Source organism: Scomber scombrus, chromosome 4, assembly GCF_963691925.1.
Source record: "Scomber scombrus chromosome 4, fScoSco1.1, whole genome shotgun sequence".
Classification (NCBI taxonomy): domain Eukaryota; kingdom Metazoa; phylum Chordata; class Actinopteri; order Scombriformes; family Scombridae; genus Scomber; species Scomber scombrus.
In genome coordinates, this window is record NC_084973.1 from 12,562,568 (window position 1) to 12,584,344 (window position 21,777).

The 21,777-nt window shown below is 38.9% G+C and overlaps 1 protein-coding gene across 2 annotated transcripts in view; it reads left to right on the forward strand.

Annotated features, from left to right (window-relative positions):
• The first annotated feature begins 3,968 nt into the window (after positions 1-3,968).
• Positions 3,969-21,777, forward strand: part of LOC133978472 (multiple C2 and transmembrane domain-containing protein 1-like) — a 149,126-nt gene continuing 131,317 nt past the window's right edge. For both annotated transcript variants that reach the window (XM_062416716.1, XM_062416715.1), the window contains exon 1: positions 3,969-4,490. In XM_062416716.1, coding sequence (XP_062272700.1) covers positions 3,969-4,490 — 522 coding nt within the window. The remainder of the gene's footprint in view (positions 4,491-21,777) is intronic.

Here is a 21,777-nt window from a genome sequence, read left to right on the forward strand (position 1 = left end):
GTTGATGTATCCTTGGGCAAGATACTTGACCCCAAATTGCCCCCAATGGCTGTGCCAACGGTGTGTGAATGGGTGAATGTGACTTGTAGTTTAAGAGTACTTTTACCCCAAAGAAATACTGTGAACTGCCATTTGTATTAACAGACAGAAACAAGATCCCTGTCCCCTGTTTTGTAGGTAGGGTGTGCAAAAGATCAGATGATTCAGTAGGTCAACTAAGGCTAAGTGATCTTATCGTGCAGGTAAATACAGTAGGCCTATCTTGAAAGAATGAGTACTATTATTTTCGGTCAAGATTGGTTCAATAACTTTAAACTTGACCTTTTTTCCCTCTTTTTTATTGTAGGCTAGTTATTTACCCTCTCTGTTTGATGGGTAGAATGTTGAATCATTGAAATACTGAAAAGATGATGTATGAAAATTGTCACCATTTGTATTAAAATATTCTGAATAATAAACTTGTATTTGGGTTGTTATATATTGTTTAAAGATACCTTTAAACATTTTTTTTAATTTTTAGATATGCTCAGGTTTAAACTGGAAAAAGTAAATGGGTCAATTTACCCTCAGGTGGCCTCTAATTTGGATCAACTTACCCCTAAACTGGGGCAAGTTGAGCCATAAGACCACTTTTTTGAGAAGTCATATTTCCATTGCCCTTTGTCACAGATGCATTCTTATCATTTCCATTGATGGGAGACATCCTGAAATTACAACATATGTTTTATTTCTGGATCATTGTTCCTTGCTTAGAGGATAGCATAAGTAAAAAAATGCTCAATTTACCCCACTCTCCTCTATTAAATATAGGTGAGACATAAAGTAGTTATTATTCAGTGTGGTTCTGGTGGCAGCCTTACTGCTCTGTCAGATTCTTATGTTAAAATCAATAAAACAAATATTTCATAGACTATCTACAGGCATAACAATAGATAATATGTTCCATTTTTATTAACAACAATATAATAAGCAGTAATTATTGTTTAGTTTTTTTTCAAATTCAGAATACTCACAGACCTTTGCTTTTCTTCCTCTAACTCTTGAGTTCATGTGTTTGTGCTGTCACTGGGTAACTGCGGTCTCCTTGAGAGGGGTGTGTCTTCTGGCCAGTGTGAATTTGTCAACACAGTAATGCAAGAATGATGTGTAGTGAAGAAGCTCAACTCAGCAGAATATCAGCCAACATTGGATTGTGAACATTAGTTTAGCTTGAAGTTCAAGAAATGTGGGTAACCAACTGATTAGTCCACAAAACAGCAAAGTAATAGTTCTCAAAAGATATTTGAACATGATAAGTTAAACAGCAGAAAAACGCTTGTGTTGTGGCACAGAGCCTTCAACAGAGTGTATAATTTCATTATATATTTGTTTCCCCCCATAACTTTTCTCTGATTAAAAAATCAGATGTTAAGTAATTTTTCAATCTAACACTTGTTTTTATTTGGTGTCATGAAACATTATAATCGGCATCCCATTACACTGGAGTACACCTAATCATGACACAGATGATTACTGGTATTTCATTAAAGATCTACTGCATTCATCTGCTTCCTCTTGTGAGAAAATATTAGCAGATCAGCTTTAAATGCAGCTAAATGTGACTAATTACTGTACAGATTACCAACACATACTATCATCATTTGATAACAATTCTTACTGAGTTTTGTGGAAACATTTTGAACCATTAATTTATCAGTAAGCATTTGCCCGTGAAACTGACTTTTCAAAATATGTTCTCAAGCTGTTTGAGTAAAGCACTAAAGCTTAGTTTCTTCAGTGTACCTGTCCCCTTGACCAGCACTAAAATGAACTGTGGTTGTATCAGGTTGGTCTGATTTGTATGCAGGCTGTGGCTAGAAAACAGAATATGTAATGACTTGAACTGGGCAAGGAGAGTAAGGTGATATTAACCAACCCATTAAATGTGTCAGCTTGCATCCTCCCTCTGCTGTCCCACTTAACACAACACAAAATATTCTTCATTGTGTTGTACTGTGGCTATTCATTTCACATTCAGATTTCCTCTAACTGAATGAATTATAAAGGGCATGATCCATCCCCTGGAGTGAAAATGGCCTTATCGCGTTTCATTTAACCAAGGCTCAGCCTACACCATGCAGTGTGAGTCAAGATGTTCAAGTAGTCACACTTTTTATGTGAAATTGCAGTGGACCCCACATTATTGAGTTTCTATGTATCCGATTGCAGGTGTGTGTGTTCTCAACCGCACACACTGTGGGTTATCACCAGGAGCAGGATCTTTAATAGGAAAGGTCTGCACAGTGCAGACTCATCAGTTATCTATGCTGGCCCAATAGAAAAGCCAATGGCAGCTGAGAGGGATGGTTTGGCTCACATGCTTGAATCTCCATCTACTTAACTGAAGGATGGGTTCAGGGCAGTTCACTGTGTTGCTGCCAGTGCCCTCTCAGTTGTAATTTAAGTGATTTATTTTGTCAGATGGATGAGATCAAGTGATCCCAAGCTACAACAAAATTCAGACTCCTCACTGGCTTCTCATCAGTTCTTAATATAGATAGATTGATAAAGATTACTCATTGCTTTGTCTACACGTCACTAACAATGTTACAGTTGTTATATTATGTCCTCTTCCATATACAAAACTGTAAGTCAATGTTGATATCAACAACTCTCAGCCACTAAAGGCTGATTATCATTTTCTCATTATTAGAGGTCAAAGCTAAGAGCCCCCAACAGAAGGCCACTCACACCTTCATCATCACTTCTACAAGTGATGCAGAGGTCAGATTAATGTGTTAAATAATAATAAATGCCCATGCAGGCAAGATATAAGGCCTACTAAAATGCCTTAGATTAAAATTTCCCCTGTTTAGTCGGCAGAAATTAATAAGTTTATAACATCCCTTTTTATATTTTACCTGCTCAAATTTCACTGACATTGTCTGCAGTGTAAAGGTCAGACTACGACCATGTGTGTGTGTACATGTGTGCAACTAAGAGTTAAATGGAGAGAGGTATTCATTATTTTAATAATTGTCTCTGTTTGTTTGTTTATATAAATGTGGGTACAGTGTTAACCAGGGGGGATGGAACAGGCCAGTACTGAAGCAAGGGCCAGAAGGGAAGATGTAATGAGTTATACAAATCGCAGCAGCGCAGCTTCCAAAAAGAGAAAAGGCCTGTATGCTGCTGCATGTGGCTGATAACATTCACTGAAGCTGGACCTATTTGACAGGAACAACTCATCCAAATATGCCAACAGAGCAGGATCATCCACATTACACAAAACAGAACACATTTAAAAATCTCTAAAGGATTTTTAAAATGTTATATTTATTGCCAGTCATCTTTAGATTGACCAAGGTCACTGCTCTAGAAAAGTGAGTCTGGAGGCTGTTGTTCACCATGCACACATATATCACACTATAAAGGGATACATTCAAAAGGGGGTGGCAGGGGTTCCACAATTGTACTATAAACCTCTCCATGAGGCATTGTGGGGTTGCATTATGCAATCACTTGCATAGAGATTATCCAGTCAAATTACATGGTTGGCCAGAGGGAGGCGCGGTGCTTCGTTCGTCCTTCATTTGAACATATGGGGAAGTTTGACCAAACCCTGGTTAAGCACAGTGGACAGAGCAGAGACGCACAGACATTCAGCTACCGTCTAGCAAACATTTTTAGGTATCCCAGCTTAAGTCAACACTGAGCTCCAACTTTAAAATTGGTTTTCCAATAGATGAAGCTATAACTTGTCATTTAAAAAGCGTGCAGCACAGTGTGTGACATCAATTTACAGTACTGCCTGCACAGGCAACCTTCTACAAGGTTCGTTGGGAGTCTTCATCATCACAGTGTGCGTCTCCTTCTTGGCGCCCTAAAGTGATCATCAGTGGAAGTGCTCCCGTGCTGCAGCAGCACAACTGTGACATCCGTTCACTATACGGAGTGTGCTCAGGCTGGCTGGCTGCTGCACCGGCACCATGGAGCAAAAATCACCTAAGGATGAAGGCGCTGCTAAGGGGCAAGAGTCTCTGTCCTATCAGCGGAGAATGTGGAAGAATTTCCAGGAGAAAACCAAGCCATGGCTCAGTCCGAAACTGGGATCGGAGCGTCGTGGTGCCGGTGGCGCGGAGGGCAGCAAAAAGGAATCGGGGTTATGGATGTTTAAGAGGAAAAAGAAACAGCTGGACCGGGTGTTTTCATCGTCTCAGCCGAATCTGTGTTGCTCTCCCCCGGCGCCTTTTGATGCAGACAAGTCACTTGGAAGTGACTCGGTTGCGGGCACCAGCAGCGACGGGCAGACACTTGGCGCAGCTTCTGGGGCCACGGGGAGCAAGCCCGAGCTGACGGCGCACGGAAGCCCAAAACTCCCCGTTTCCCAGCTGATAATGTACCAGCAGAAGAGCTCCTCTCTCGGCTCTGCGTGCTTCGAGAAACTGGTGGTGGACCCGGCCGCGGTGATGGGAGAGGAAGAGCAGCTGCGTAAAAACGCAAGTGATTCTGTGAGTAGAGACGCATGTGGTAAAACACTCATCTGATAGATTATCTGTTAACACCAAGCAAAGCTATTGCAACAATTAAAATCCATAAGGAGGTGGGCTGGGCTACATTGCTCTGGAAAATTGAATAAAACAGACAAGTTTCGTGATGCTGCTGCTGCAACGTGCTGGCTTCTCACATCATGTGACACACATTGATTTGCCAATGCACTGCGTTCTTTACTCTGTCCCGTCGCTTGTATGGCTGAATGGGCCAGGTGACTACAACCAGTTACGGTGTATGCCTATGTGATCATCACCAGTGCCAAGATTACAGCACAAGCTGCTTGGTTTGATATCATTCCACCATATTACCATCACAGTCATCCCATGCCATATATCCAGGCTCTGTAAGGTTATTTTAAATCAATGTCTGTGTGTCTGGTAGGATTTTAACACAGACTACACACTCTCATTAACAGCCTCATTTTGCCTGCTCACATCCTTTTCTTCCAGTTAAGGGATTGTCCCTATAGCGTCACAGTCCATCTGTCACAGTGCCCTTGCCTGTGGACAGACGCTGCAACAGGCACATGCTCAAGGGTCCGTCATGTCTTTCCTTTTCATTAAAAGTGGCCAGTTGGCAACAGGATAACAGGAACACAACCAGCAGTATTGGAGATTGATGGCATCTATATTCCCTCACCGCCCAACGTGCTGAGTCAGTATGCCTCAGGAAAAAGCTACGAACAACAGGCTAGGTAATGACATGCCATGGGTTAGGAGAAAACCCTGGTTCAGTTATATGGAAAAGGCTGTATGATGGGTAATGCTTTCACTTCATGATCATGTCTAGACCCACAACTGGTCCCCTGGTGATAATCCCATCCACTAATCTCAGAGTGGGTTATGCCATTTCAGACAGACTGTCCTGATATTTGATAGTACTGTCAATTATTAAATAATATTGAAAATACATATTGTATTTGTGAATGCCTAATGAGTTCTCTTTCAGTTGCAGCAGTTATTGTAAAGGTTTTTTTTCCCCTCACCACTCTTGAAGTGGTCTTAAACTGCTCTGAGCATCATCCAGAATGATGTCTAGCTGTGATTTAGCATACAAGTATACTTCTTGCCAGTAGGCTTGGTGCCAAAGATCTCTTATCCATTAGATCTCTGGGAGAAGTGCACTGCAATCAGCTGAAGAGGTAAAAGAAAACAAGTATTAACGACTTCATTGAAATATATCTTGCAACTTCATCACAGAATTTCACCAGTTCATTTAGCTACATAATACACTGATATCTCACTTTGCCAAATACACTTTTAGCATTCAGTGTGAGCCATTAAATACCTTCTGTGGTTGCCATGTTTATCCAAGTGTTGCTCATTTGTTGGATTTACCGCATGCCTGGAAAGAAGAGAGCAGTGGCAACCACTAATTTACAGTAACAAAGCTTCATCCTCTCAGGCTGTGGGAATGTGATAAGAGAGTTGTTGTTAGCTTGATTATATGCAAGTACAATCACAGATCAGTAGTATCTTTCTGAATTATATAATGAGTTCAGACGAATAAAATGGGAAAGAGGAGATAAGGTGTTGGGCTATGAGAAGAAATAAAGGTGATGGAGAGATAAGATTAGTTCAAATAAGATAATAGATGATGTGAATTGAGATAAGAGACAATTAAAATGAAAGGAGAGTAATTCCTCTCTCTCTCTCTCTCTCTGTGTGTGTGTGTGTGTGTGTGTGTGTGTGTGGGAGGGTTCAAATATGTGGGAAGGAAGTCGATAAAATGTTCAAAATCACAACACGCAGGCAGATAATCTACCTAAAAAATGTCTATTGGTGAATGTGCATTTCTGTGGCTGTATACTGATATACGCATACTGTATAACTACACCATAATGAAATATTATAGTCAACCACCAATCCAGTATCAGGTGAGTGTATATCACTCCTCATTACTAAAATGAGAGCATAGAGCTCCAAGCCACAATTTTATAAATTAACAAAGAATAAATATTTGGAAGGTAAATGACGGAGGAGATTGATGCCAAGTTCTGGGAGTCATTTCATTATTGATTCGTTGGAGGAAATAATAAACAAATTTAATCTAGCTGCTCACAATGCAATGCAGTTGGATTTGAATATGTTTATGTGTATCAGTGCATGTGTATGTTGTTGTGTGTGTGTGTGTGTGCGTGTGTGTGTGTGTGTGTGTGTGTGTGTGAAGGCCACATTAAAAACATGCAACAGGGGAAAGCACCTGCTGAAACAGAGAATGGTTAGAGTCATCTTGATATTAAGTTGCAGCTTCTTTTGTACTACTAACCCTTTTTTACACATCAAATGTACAATAACTGTAACACTGTAAAATGAATAAGGGGTGTTGGCTTTACCTGGATGCATCTCAGTAAAATGGCAAGAGTTTTGTTGCATCTAAAAAAGGCATAGGTAGGTTTAAAATACACAGTGCTTACATTATGAATCAATATACAAAGTCCACATTATATCCAATTAAATGTTTTATTGGAAATCAAACAACATAGGCATGAAGTGTGGAGAGTAACTGCACCAGTAGCAAATGGAGTATATGGATGTGTGAGAAAAATGTATGCTACTGTTGAATGCAGAAAAACAACAAAAAACAAACTCAAAACGTGGAGAGATGTGAAACTTGGAGAGAGAGCGAAATAATAAAACTGATATTTGTAGCCTTGGTAGAGGCCTAGCCAGGTGTCACCACAATACCTCAGTGACCCTCCCTGCCAGCTCCTGCAGGAAGTGGCCAGTTGAGCCATTGTGGGCAGAAAGGCGTGGTTGTAACAATATCTATGTTTGAATCTGTTTTTTTGCTTCTCCTCTTTTGGTCTCTTTTTCCATTTCATATTTGAATGAGTTCTCTTTTGGTTTTACTTACATTTCAATACGCTTTTCACACACTCGTCTCATACACTCTTTGTTAAATGCATATTTCATATTCATTGAGCTAAACCTTCTTGATTTCATTCCCTCCATACAGCTGCTCTGTAGTAGTCATTCTCTGCTGTGGTTAACCTTCTAACCCTCAGTCTTCAGCAGAGTTTCCCTTCAATCATTATCTGACTGACCTTTTCTTGAAGCTTTGTGTCCTGTAAAAAATCACTATAAAATAGCATTGAGTGGAGACAGCTTTATTTTATAGTTTGTAGTTGCAGGTCCTAAATGCCAGTGAGGTAATACATGTGTTTATCTATGTTACCTACGTGGGGCATTGTGTTAACAGAGTGGGACGCAATTTACCGTATCCCTTGTGAGTTACCTTTATCAAATCTTTAGACTGTGGTTTAGTTTTTCGTCCAGTGAGCCATCTAGACCTGTACTTGCACTCATTTCTTGCCACTCAGTCTACCATGTTTGGTGTCATTCAGGTTTCTCCTCCCCATGGGGATTCCCTCTGATTGTTTTCCTTCCACTAAATATGGCCGTGAAATCCATAGTCCATAATTTATGAATATGTTTACACAGTAGGACCTATCACATTGTGTATTAAGTCTAAAAACACAGTAATCAACATGCTGTAGAAATCACAGTACAACACACCAGAAAATCACAATAAACAGTAGGCTATGTTATTATTGAAAATCACAGTAACTAATATATGACTGTAGACTATTGCAACTCAGATGTGTTTGGCCTTGTTAACAAAACATGTTACTCTATCAACCTGTAGGCTAAAGCAATCAAGCCATTATCATGCCCAGTTTACTCTGATCACTCAGTTTGCTAGTTGTGTACTATACACTGAAGGACTATAGCCTACATTTTAACTCTGAATTTATTAGGGAGAGGGACCTAAAATCGTCCCTCCCTCACCCCCCAAACAAACAAAATCACGTAGAAATCAATTGGAGCCAAATGTGACGCGGTGACGTATAAACGTAGCTGAGCGTCAGGTGGCGCAGTAGTTTTTGTCCATGCGATCATATTTGTGACAGTTAGCCCCCCAGATTACGGAAAATAAAAAAAACAAAACAAACAAAAACAAACCAAGCCGAATTTAACAAAAGAAAAAAACACTACCAGTTGGACAGCCAGAAACAGCTGCACCTGGACAACATCCGGGTCCAAAAAAGCGAGGGAAAATGACAGGTGAACTGTTAGCATCTCATGAACTTCTGCAACTGCTGCTAACACCTATTTGGACTGTTTGGGGGCAACAGACAGAGCCAGATACAACCACATAAAGCTGCTACACAAAGGCAGAAGGAGAAGATTAAGTCAAAACAGATGAATATTATATACCTCACCGTTACTTCTTTATCTTACTGGCCAGGGGGAACAGCTACTTTCGGTTCCTCTTCAGACTTCTCCGCCAAACATCGACGACCCATGTTTCACACACCGTATGTCCGGTTAGCGCAACGCTGACTTTGATTATTGGTGAGTAGTTAACTCTTTGGCATTAGAGTAACATGTAGCTGTGCAATGATTTATACACTCCTCACATTTTAAGCTGCCTGCTTTCCCATGTTTCACTGGACGGAAATGTCGCTGTCCATGGTGTTGAGTTTTGGCTGTATTAACCTGGCAGGGCTGCATCCAGACTAATGGGCTGCTGAAGTGGACTCAAGTGGGATCAAGCGGTTTCTTCTAAGCTCCAATCAATTTCAATGTCTAATACTTTATCTCCATGCTTGACCACAGACGTGAACTAAATAACGCCTTTGTATCAGCGCTGTTATAGTGCTTTCCCCCATGTGTTCACATTAGTTTTAGTCAGTGGTGCAATGTAACCAAGTAGGCTATATTGACCCAAGTAGAAATTTGGGGCACTTGTACTTCACTGGAGTATTTCCATTTTATGCTGCTTTGTACTTAATATACTTTATATTCCATCAAACACATTTTACAGAACTTTTTACCTCATTTCATTTGTTTCACAGCTAGAGTTACTAGTTACTTTCTAGATTCATGTTTTACAAACAAAACAGGATGATCTTATGTAATATGAATCATTGTTAAATTGAACTGAACAGTATGCTTAATAGTTAAGATTAGCCCCATCTTAACTATAGTAACTACAGTAAAATACTGCTTACACAATATCTTTAATAAAAGGCCAATAATATAAAATATAATAGTATCACACTCATTTTCTGCATAGTAGTACTTTCAGTTCATAATACTTTACTTTTATTTAAGTAATATTTCCAATGTAGGTCTTGTAATTGAGTATTTTCACAGTGTGGTATTACTGCTTTCACTTAACTAAAGGATCTCAATACTACTTATTCCTCCACTGGTTTTAGTATAGGGCATGTAACCTATTTATGTCTATTCAGATGAAAGACAAACAAAACAGGCAGCAACTTTTTTTTTCTTTTAAGAAGAGATTCAGCCCTCTGTTTACAGTACCAATTCAGGTCTCCCCCCTCCTTCCTCCATCCTCCCTTATGCTCAGCTCATATGGAGTACTTTAAAATATTCAACACTTATGAACCAGAGAAGTAGGTTTTTGTGTCACAGAGGCTATACACCCACAATCTAATGCTAAATATATCAGATGTAAAAGATGCATGGAGGGTATTCCCATGCATGTAACTGGCTCATAGATAAAGTGTATGGCAGTGCCTGAAGAGAATACACCTGTTTTTTTATGTACATGGGCAGGACAAGAGTCTAATCCATGTAAACCACTGACTGAAGGCTTGTAGTTAGTAAACCAATTATAATACATATTGGTAAATATTTTGTAATGGCAGAATAAGGATTTGTGTTAAATCTCTAAACCTTCAATTAAATTATTATTCATAATATTGACAAATTGTTGAAAGAAGCAAGGCAGACACTTTCGGAGTCTACTCTTTGTTGCTGTAGCTTGTTGATTGCTTTCAGCTGCTGGGCTTAATTGATTTTCTGATGTTTTCTGACTAAAACCTAAAATTCTCAAAAGGAAAAGTTAGATTTTGGCTGATGTTGTAGAAACTATATCTATACTGTGTCTAGCTCATGCCAAAGAAGACAATTCACAGCCTTGTGACTTATGGAAACACACCCAAGTAAACATTATATACCACAACCCCAGCTTGCTCGTCACCTCATTCTACCTTATCACACTGCTCCCAAAACTTGTCCTTGATCTCCTGCATTCTCACATCACATTCCTGCTCATTAGTTGAATCTCTGCACATACACCCTGCCTCTAACTCTTTCACAGAAAATGACCTTTGCTAATTGACCTCTGCAATACCATACTGACATAGCCAGAGAAGTGGGACAACTGATGAAACACTTATACAGCAGCTCCATACATTTTGCATATCACATAACTTTTGGGTGGTTTTAGAGACTGTCCACTTTGATATGGCAATGACTGTGAAATAAGCAGTGTTTTTATGCTGCAGGAAAAAAGTATTTTTTTTTGTGACTGAGATCTGATTTGTGTTGCTAGAGTCGCATCATGGCCACTTGAAACAGCCTGTGGCCTTGTTCTGGAAGTGTCCTGATGGCAGCTGAAATTAGGGATTCATTACAGACTGTCAGTTGTAACAGACACTGACAAGCACATGATTGATGCTGACCTCGCAGCCGTCTGGGCAACAGGAACTTTGGGAAAAAACACATTGGAGATGTGAAGTATGACTGGCACCATTTGGGGATGCTGATAGATTTTTGGCTCACACTCAGTGATTAAGTGTCTGTTAGTGGCGGGTGTCTGCTTCCCACACTGAGGAGTGTGCCCTTTTTCTGCCATGGGAACCTGTGAAGTACGTGTGATAGAGGAATCGAGTGGTTTTACCTGTAGACGAGTGCAAGGTTCAGCAGTAAATGTAGATTTAATTTAAACTGAAGGAGGTAGTATGGTAGCTAAGTTGTTTGCAGTGTTTCCTGAAGGACTGAAGCTGATGTCCAGTTCTCTTACTTCACCTTTTTCACAACAGCTGCCAGCATCCAGCAACATGCAGCTTAGGTGCATCAAAAACCTTAAGTGTCTGTATTCATAAATGTGAGCATTATCTGCCTTTTAGCTGTGCATTGAAATAGTGACCTGCATACTTCATCCGACTTCTCCTCCCTTGATACGGATTCTGATACTTCAACTCAGAGAATCTGATAAAAGTTCCCTGTTTTCCCCAAAAATGTAAAATAAGTATCCTTCACTGCGTTGAACTCACTGGAATAATCTTTAAGGTTTTCGAAGGCATTAAACCATAATCAGCAGCTCACTTTTTATTCATGGACTTTTAATACATGAATAGATTAATGGTCATTAATCACTGTCATAGAGCTCTGGATGTCACCTCAGTCACCTCTGGATGTTTGTGGGAAATTATTATCTTATAAAATTCACATAAACATACACTGAACACTCCTACAGAGCATGCTTATTATATTGCGAAAGCTATCAAATTCAACTATGACTGTGACTAATGATAACAAAAAATAATCAGTTAAAATGTTTGTCTTCCAAACGCTCATTTTGAGCAAAAGTGGAAAAAAAAGACAAGACATTTAGTTTAAAATGATGTGAAACATGGAAAAGTTGCAGACTGTCACGGTGTAGAGGCTGGAATGGACACATTTAAAAAAATTATGGCAAATTAATTTTTTGGTGGATTACAGATTAACTTTTACTTCATCAAAAGTAACGTCTTACTCTATTTTGGTTCAGCTCATCTCATTCTGTCAGTCTTGCAGCATGTTGTCTGAAGTGTTCCTCCAGCAAGGTCACAAACTGTGTTTCTGTCGGTCCTTGCCCTCAGTGAGTCTTCTTTTCCTTCCTCCCATCACCTCCCAGTAAGTCCTTGATGGATAACCTTACCTGCACTGTGTCCCTGATCTATCTCACATCTCTCATCTGATCCTAGTCTTAGTCTCTCTGATAACAACACTCTTCCATTTATAAAAGCTCTCTGAGGTCAAATCCAAAATATATCTCAGTCTGTCAGAAGAACCTTGTGTGTACTGCTAGATGGGATCTCTTCACTGTGACATTGTGTTACCCACCAGCTTTGCTTTTTCCAGTCTCAGCAGGCCCCATTACACATTCTCATTCACATACACTCTGGTAAAGGGAAACTTGAGTATATTTCAACCGGGACCCCATTTTCCCATCTTTTTGTGTTGAAGTGACTAATGGGGACAACAATTTTGGAAATTGGTCCAGTACTGAGAGAGAGCGCTGCAGCTGGTGGCCATGAAATATTCTGCAGTGTATTCCTTTGGGGCAATAGCACACTGTCAATGGACGTTCACTGAAAGTGTTTGTTTTTTGCCACTGACAGGCTCACATTATTAATATAAGTGTCTGGCAACATTATCGAAAGAACCCTACAAAGAAAAAAAGAAAAACACTTTCTACACCTAAACTCCTCCCGGCACTCATCTGTTGTTCTCAGCTAATATTCAGCCATGACAGAGTTGGAGAAAGGAGTGCCGGGAGGAGTTTGCAGCTTAGTTTTATGTAAAGTCTACTCTTCCGAGATTTCTAAATGAGACTTTTCCTTGAGCGAGACTCGGTGAGGCACAATAACAAACAGACCGCATCAAGCAAATGGTAGAAAGAACAATGTTTATTTTTCTGTCGGGGCCTTTCCATAATGTTGACAGACACTTATAATAATCTGATCCTGTCAGTGGCACAGACAAGAACTTTTTGTAGATGTACATGGACAGGGCATTACATTGTAGCACATTTCGTGGCTGTTGGCTGCAGCGCTCTCGCTCAATACTGGACCAATTTCAAAAATTGTTGTCCCCATTAGTTGCTTAGACACAAAAAGATAGGGAAATAGGGTCCAGTTTCCTTTTAAGCAGCTGCAGCTAACATATACATGCATGAACAGACTTATACTCATCTGAGTGCCCGGTGTTGCAAACAAGCTTAAGCATGACAGTAGAAACTGCTAAATGACTCACGAGGACCAGCCCACCTTCCTGATTTCCACTCAGAGCAAAAACGAGACTGATTTATAGTTCTGTTATCACTGTCACAACACTGTCCTCCTCTTTCTCCTCCTCCTCCTCTTCTTACTTATTACAGTCACATGCACTGATGAAGCATACTGGTAAATACGGCATATTTACAAAGGCCAGAAGTGGTGGCAGACATGATCGTCAGAGTAATGAGAGAGCTGGTAGCAGATGGGTCAGGCAGCCTTTAAATCAATAGATGGAGCTCGGGAATTAGCTTTCTAACTCTTAATGCCGCCCTCCCACATAGAACAATTATCACTAGATCGAGTCAGAACAAAGCGGTGGCTCAATGTAGGAAGATGATGTGTGTATGTGTGTGCATGAGTAGGGAGGCTGGTCAAATTACAGATGACGTCCAACACTAACCTGCTATGTGTTATTTGTTGAATATCAGGATACAGATAAGTGTTTGTGTTATTTGAAAGAAAGGCCATGATGAGCGACAGCGTAATAGTGTTGTTTAAGAGCCCCAAACAAAGCCTTTGTGTCTGCTACTTATTGTATCCTTCTCTGACCTGCAACCCCAGCGCTCTTGCAAATTAACAACCCAGCAGCTGAGCTATAACAGTGGGTTGGTTGCACAAGATGAAAGCAAGGACAAATCCCAGGCAGACAGACAACAGTGACATGGCACAGGTGGGTTGTGGCCTTCCTCTGTGGACAAAACAACACGTAGTGACCAAAGGCTATGGGACGTTTTCTCTACTCCACATGCTAATCAAACATAGATCATTTGCAACTCAATGTAGACCCCACTTCCTTAGTGGTGAGTGCATATTGAATATTTGCAAATGAGCTTCCCTGCAGCATAGATGAAGCTGTCCCAATAGTCACTGAGGCCTAATTGTTCCTGTAGGCCATTAAGATCAATATAGGAGCTCGGCTGTACGTTGGATGTTCTGCATATTAAGTGGTCATGTGTGCCTCTCATCCCAATTCAAGACTTAAATGAGCTGATTTATTTATTGTCACCCTGATACTGCATTTGGGTTTCACATTAGTGTATTTAGCTGCCAGACACAAAATGTCCTGACAATCCTGTACTGTGTCTCGTATTAAAGTGTGCGTATCTGTGGCTGAGTGATTGCATCAGATAAAATGTGGCATGATGCCTTATGTCATATACAATTTCTGCCTAGATTCTTTTTTGTCAGAACGGCTACTTTGTTTTTCTTTTGCCACAAAGCTGTTCAATCAATTTATTGAGATAGATTTATGGCAAAATAGTAAATTGATGTAACAGTTGCGTACTGTCACTTACTGAAGTTGTAAACATAAATAACAGAACCAGGACAGTGGAGTGTTTTATGCTTTAATGTTTTTGTCATCAGCCATTTGCACTCAAGGGAACATTTTTATGTGTCTATGTGATTTCCTGGGAAGTCATTGTAAATACTTGCAAAGCCACCGTATTGATCCACACAGTCAGTGAGAGAGAGAGAGAGAGAGAGGGAAAGAGGAAGAAACTTGTTGATACCATTATAAAGAGGTGCCATTTATTTAAACCCCACCGCATGGTTTCAGTAATGTCTGCACAGCATTCAGTGAATGTGGTGGTTGCAGAAGAAAGTGGACCTGAGCTGCTCCAGTCTAGGACTGATTTAGAGTTATAGCTGACTGCCAATTTTTATTGCAGCTCAATTTGCTGTGAAAAACTGGTCATAAGAAATGTGCCAAGACAAATTGCCATCTTAAGATCTGGCTGCTAATTGTTTTTTAAGACTATAACTTCAACATGGATTAACTCCTGGACGTAACAACATTATTATCTTAACAATTTGCTCTTAATGTCTTTGTTTGTTTAATTAATTAGGTCATTTGTGTTTGTTTTTCTCTGAATATGCATAGTGGTAATGTCTGAGTGTTTAAAGTTTGTTTGTTCACTCATCTAGCTACTGAATAGCTTCATCCTTTCATTTCATTCAGTGTGTGTGTGTGTGTGTGTCAGTGTGTGTGTGTGTGTCTGTGTGTGTGTGTGTGTGTGTGTGTATGCGTATGCGTGTGTGTGTGTGTGTGTGTTTGAAATAGCATCCTCATTAGATTATGGAATATCCATTAACCGTCTACTGGATTCATTAAGTGTTTTATGTTAAAGTCTGTATGATTCCACAGTTAAGTGTGCTTTATTTTGCTCAAGGTTAAACTAAATGTATTTTTAATTCTACATTTAGGAGCTTTACTTTGTACTGATTCTCAGCCTTTACATTTCAAGCACTTAAGTAATGCCAAGAGCAACTTAAAATGAGCAATTCCCAAATCATCAACAGTACTCGCAGAAACAAATACCACAATAAATGACTGCTTATGGTAAAGAGAATAGCACAAGAAAACTGGGTACACATTCGCAGAACAGGACATGATTAGATGATTAGCAGTCGGTGGACTTTATTTCTTTCTCTGACTAGTCAGACCTGAAAAAATGGATTATGTTTGTAACTACTCCCTGATGAAACCCCTCCTAACCCCCCCTTTTTTGTAACTGGCATGAGACCTGCAGGTGAAAAACAGCATATTAGACAATGTGACAAATTCAATTTTCGTTCAAAGGTGACCAAAGAGTTTCAGACTAACTCAATTTAAGCAGCTTTTGGATACTTTGCCCACTGGCTTGCCATCTGCAGACATGACTGCTGCTGCCCTGAAACATCGGTGTGGAAGGATGCACCCCGTTATGGCTGAGTAGAGCTCAATATGGATCATTTTTCACATGAAGGCCTGTTTTGTTTATTTAAATCATTGTGCATGTTAGCTCGACCACCTGTCCTTTTATAAGGCACACAATGACACAACTTGAACCAGTTAACAACTTATGACTCACAGTGAGAGATTAGATTGAATTAAGACGTTTCTCACCTTGCTGCGGTTTTCACTTGTCAGTGGCTCATCACAAAACCTATTGAGTGCGTTTGCGTCAGTGTAGCAGTGCGTATTTTTGTGCTTGAGGGACATTTAGGCTCAGTGCCCAATGATGTAATAATTAAATTGAGTTGGACCTAGAAATATAAGCTTTTTTTTTTCTGTGAGGTTTTTCATCAAATCGAAAATCCAAAAATCAAAAGGGTCTGATAAATACAGGAAATAAATTAGGAACAGCAGGTCAGACAGCAGACACGATGCAGGCAAAATCTGTCATTAATCTCAAATCCAAATCAGTGGGTCTTCACAGTAACAGTGTGCTTTGTAACTGGTCAGTGACACTTTAGTACATCATTAAGCTTTTAAGTGGTGCTCCAACCAAAATCGGGCATTGACTTGCTATATGTTTTTGAATACAGATACTCTTGCATGGATACATTTAGAAAATCTATTTGGAAACAACAATGTCGCAGCTGTGCTTATGGCCGCTTGTTGTTTTAATGTTAATTTTGTGCATTTCATGTCTGTAAAGCATGCTCTTAATTCACTGATTAGATTAATAACAATTTACACACTTACATAAATTAAATTCTCAGAGCTGTTATTTAATCTCCAAAACTCAAATTCGTCACTTCATACATATTGTTTCTTTGGGTGTCTCTGTGAAGTCTTCCTTCCTTGGGTGGGTTTATTTTCTGACTGTGAAACCAACATCCTTTTTGGCACATAATGTCAGTGTTGTGCCGTGTTAACCACAGCAGAGAAGAAGAGCAGCCTTCGTTATGAGATGCTGCAGGCTGCTGCAGGGTGCTGATGGCCAGCTCAGCCTGTTAGTCGAGGAACTGACAGCATGAAATAAATGTCTGTCATATCTCAGAGAGAAATCATGACATGATGGTTTGTATCAACATGACCTGCCTTTACAGGCCTTAGTACTACCAAATTTGACTCCAGCATAGAAGGGACTTGGTGCCACCTGCTGGTACAAAGGTGATGTGGATCTCTGGAGAGTGAGGAAACTGGCAGGATATGATTAGAGGCGTTTGGCTTAGGGATGCTTAGCCTCCATTAATATCAAACCAAGGCCACTTTCTGCACACATTGCACTTCTTTCTACCCACTCTGCAATCTCTCTCTGAGATTAAAAGGCACTTGTACAATAGTTTAAAAAGGTTATTGTTATTAGGCATTATTAATGCATAAATCATATTTACTCTAGTCTACAAAAGTGTGAGATGAATTAATTCTCATACATTTAAAAGTATGACTGTTGTGTTTTTAATGACATGGGGTTGTTGTCTTGTTATCTGGTTTTATCTGGTTTCGCTAACCAGTTTGTATCCAAACAGACTGTTACATGCAGCCATATATACTCTTCCTTTGGGTAGTTCATTCTTTCTTCTTCAGTGAGATACATTTAAAGACAAGCAGGAAAAAACATTACATAATATTATGATTTGTTATAAAGCTAGACAGGTAAATTGGCCAGGATGATTTTGTTTTCAGCTGGTAAGCTTATTACAGATATCTTGTGTATATAGAAATGCCAAAAAAGGTTTGAGATAATTTATAGAGTGTCAACGGTACATAGTTTGCCCACCAGAGAACACTGACAGTTTTCAACTGTAAAATGTTTTCAGAGTATGTACCTTGGTCATAATAATCTTTTTATTTATTTATTTAAAAAAAAAATAAAAAGAGTATCAGCTGCTTTATGAGTTTAATTGTGTCGAGTAATGTGGTGAGAAACAGGTCCACAATTAGAAGAACCTTTTGCAGGTTTATTTGTATTCAAAATGTATGCATATAACTGCATATAAATATTTGCCATGCATACAAGTAGCTGTGCTTACATTAGTAGATGCTCTTATTGGTGATATTGTTGGATTAGTGCTAAAATTAGAGTTTTCTCAATAACACCAGAGTCCAGTCTCAGTGTGGTGCTGAGCCTAATCTCACATCTTGGACTGTATCCTGAGTGCCAGCAGCCAGGCTCTGGCAGCTTCACTGCAGTGTTTCCTCTCCACTGTCAAGAGCTTGTGGCTGTCTCTTTTTGGCCTCAGTCTATGTATTAGAAAACAATCCATTTTAAAAAGTCAATTAAATTAGCAATGCTTTTCTATCAACTGATTAGAGAGATCTGCATCTGTGTCTGTTAGACTAATCCTAATAGTCTGACACCTTCAAGATTCTTTACTTGCTTTGCAACCAAGATTTTAACACCAAAGAGATGAATAATTTACTTAAAATTACATTTTCTGAAGTTGGGATCGTTTCAAATGCATGTGTTGAGATATTTTTTTTCCCTAATGGATGAAAGTTTATGTAGGCGTCTGGAAACATTCAGTCTGTATCTCTGCCATACATTTTTGGCAGCTGAACTGTGAACTACTGACTGTATCTCACAACTTCAGATTTCTTTTTGAAGAACATAAGACCTTAATGCAACAAGTGTTAGGAGGTGGGAGTAGGATGAGGAGGGGAGGTAATTTGGCTACAGGCACATTTATACAGTTCATAGACCAAGACATGCCACTGTCATTTCCCACCACTGAACAAATCATAAATCACACTGATGCACACTGCAGCAACAACACACTGCAGAGACGGAGATATGGCATATTTTTTATCTATTAAAGCTGGAGACAGTAGTTTTTATGCAGTGTTTTATTCACTAAATATAACACAGTATTGACATTTAATGAAATCATGGGTGTTTTATAAAGCATGGCAAAAGGATACATGTTTTGAGAGTTAATCAGTCCTCATTTTCAAATCTTTGCCATTTATAAGATGTAAGAGGATTAAAAAGGTCATTGAAATATGTCTTAATTTTCCACTCTGTTCTTGTTTTCTTGTTTGAACCCATCTGTGTCCCTGATATAGGAACTTCTGCCCCTGATTGTTTTTCAGAACTCTGTGGGTCACCTGGCTTCTCTTGCTTTTGGTGTATTTTCATCTCTTCTTTGTCCATCCATTCCTTCCATTGTTTCTCCATCAGCAAAACCTCCTCGTCTTGCAACTTTGAGCTCCCCCCCTCCTCATGTCCGGCTGATTCACTCATCAACTGGCTGGTTTCAGCGATATTTGATGAAATCAGTAGTGATTCCTCACATTTACCTTCACAATGTGAGGTATCATCATTGGAGATATTGCCAGTATCACTGGAGGCATCTAACATATTCCTTGAGATTGAATTTTTTCTATCTATTTCATCATTTTTGGTGTTATTCCTATAATCCTCATCCATTTTTCTTAGTCGCCTTGACATCCTCTTCTCTTGGTCCAGCTTCATGAGAAAGACAGATTTCTGTTCTGCATCTTCCTCCACCAGCTGTCTCAGCCACTCACGGAGTGCAGCCAACATATCTTCTCTTAGCTTTCGATTTGTGAGAAGGATCTCTGACCGCAGCTCTGCGATTCGCTTCTCCACCTGTTTATTCACCATTTTCTTCATCCATACGAAATAGAGCCTCCTCTCCTTTGCTGCCTGCTTTCTCCATCTGAGCGTTCATTAAGACAAGAGTCATTACACGGAAGAGCACAGAAGTGATGAAATTCCCAGTAATGCTACGTCATATTCTTGCATTATTAACATACTGTTTGATTCAGTTTGTATTGCATTTGTATTCAAAGAAGATGAATTAAAACGTACTTATGAAACAACACAATCAAATTAAAAACTGTACCTGAAGGGAGTGAAACTGAAACGTTTCTTTTTACCAGTTTTTGCCTTCAGCATATCTCTGTGCCCCATGTTCTGTGTGGAAAAACAAAAACTGATTTAATTTTTTGGTCGTCTTTTGCGTTTATACCAAAAACAAAAAAAAGTGCATGCATCTGTTTCTCTTTCTCTCCTGGAGCCAACTCCACCAGCTGCTCATAAGTTCAAACATAACAAGCTTAGTCATAATGTAAATGTTTATTTAATTCAATTCATTAAAATATGCCCCGATTGGCACTAGTGTGTTTACTAAGTGGGGATTTATGCAACTCTAAATTAAAATCAGTTGCAAAACACAAACTAATTCTTATGTAGAGATTAGTTGTTACTAGATAATTACACATTCTAATTACCTGCTATGTAAGTTAACTGAATGAACCAAATATAATATAATATAATGTTATAATATATATATAATATATGACTTAATATAACATTTTACAGAAAAAAACAAAATATATTCAAAATTACAAATGTTATACCAATAATTAAATGTTCAAATAACATAGGTTAGGTTTACATAATTGAATATTTCCCTGTCATTGTAAACAGTATGAATACCACTTAAATTTAAATAACACATACGTGATGCTACAGTGACATCATGTTTACATACTGTTGGTAATAATAATATTAATAACTTTTTCATATAGCACCTTTTTAAAAACAGAATTTACAAAGTGCTTTGACAGACAAAGCAAAGGCAGTCCAATGCAAAGCAAAGACATTTAACACAGAAAACAGTAACAAAGCTGGCATTAAATAACATTTACTATTTAAACATTAGGCAGCCTGTTGCTCCTTATTGGACAGTGCTACAAATGCTTCCTAGCAACCAAATCACACATTTCTTAATTATTAGTGTTTGGTACATAACACTTACATGATATAGTGAATCGCTAGTTATTTAGTACATCATTAGTTTGAAACTAGTAAGTAGGTATTAAGAAGTTAACAGACTTAACACACAACCTTAGTGATGGTTTTACAATTAGCTGATCCCTTCCTGTTCAGATGATGCCTAGCAACGCAAACAGCAGGAATTCTGAGGCCCAGGAATTATAATTGATAATGTTTGAAAAGCAAGGTCAAAACTAGTTGTAGCTGTGAGTAAATGAACCATTTTTAGTTTTATTAGAAGCTATGGAATACAATATGACTTTTTATGTCTTTTAAGCTTCTAACAAAATGTTTAACAGGAATCACTACAGTATCCAGCTAATGCTACACTACTACTAACATTACTATGAGTTAAGAGTAGATTTGGTAGTTTGCCGAGTTTCATGCAGGCTCACACATTACTAAATGTAAATTTACATTTACAGAAACATTTTCCTATAAATGGACCTACCTTAGTCAATAAGGAATAGAAATGTGTCTTTATGTAGCTGCACTAACAGACCAGTGATTGTCTGTATACATTTGAACTATGTTGCCATGTAACTTCCACATGCAATCAAATTATGACTAATTCAGAGTATTCAGTTGATATTTTATTATAACATTATCTTTTACATTTTTTATGGTTTTATGTTATGTTGTGCTACTGTACATTAGGCCGTATTAGGCAGTGTTTTGTTGTTTGTGCTGTGTCGTTTTGCCAAAGGATTTAAGTCATTACTGTTCTCATCTGGAGCTGTTTTCTAACTTTCAATATTTTAGACAGATGTCCCTCTTTGATGTGCAAATTTGCCACTCATGCTCATTATAATCATTTTTTCAATCCTTTTAATAATCCTTAAGTCCCACTTGCAATCCTCAAACCAGCCA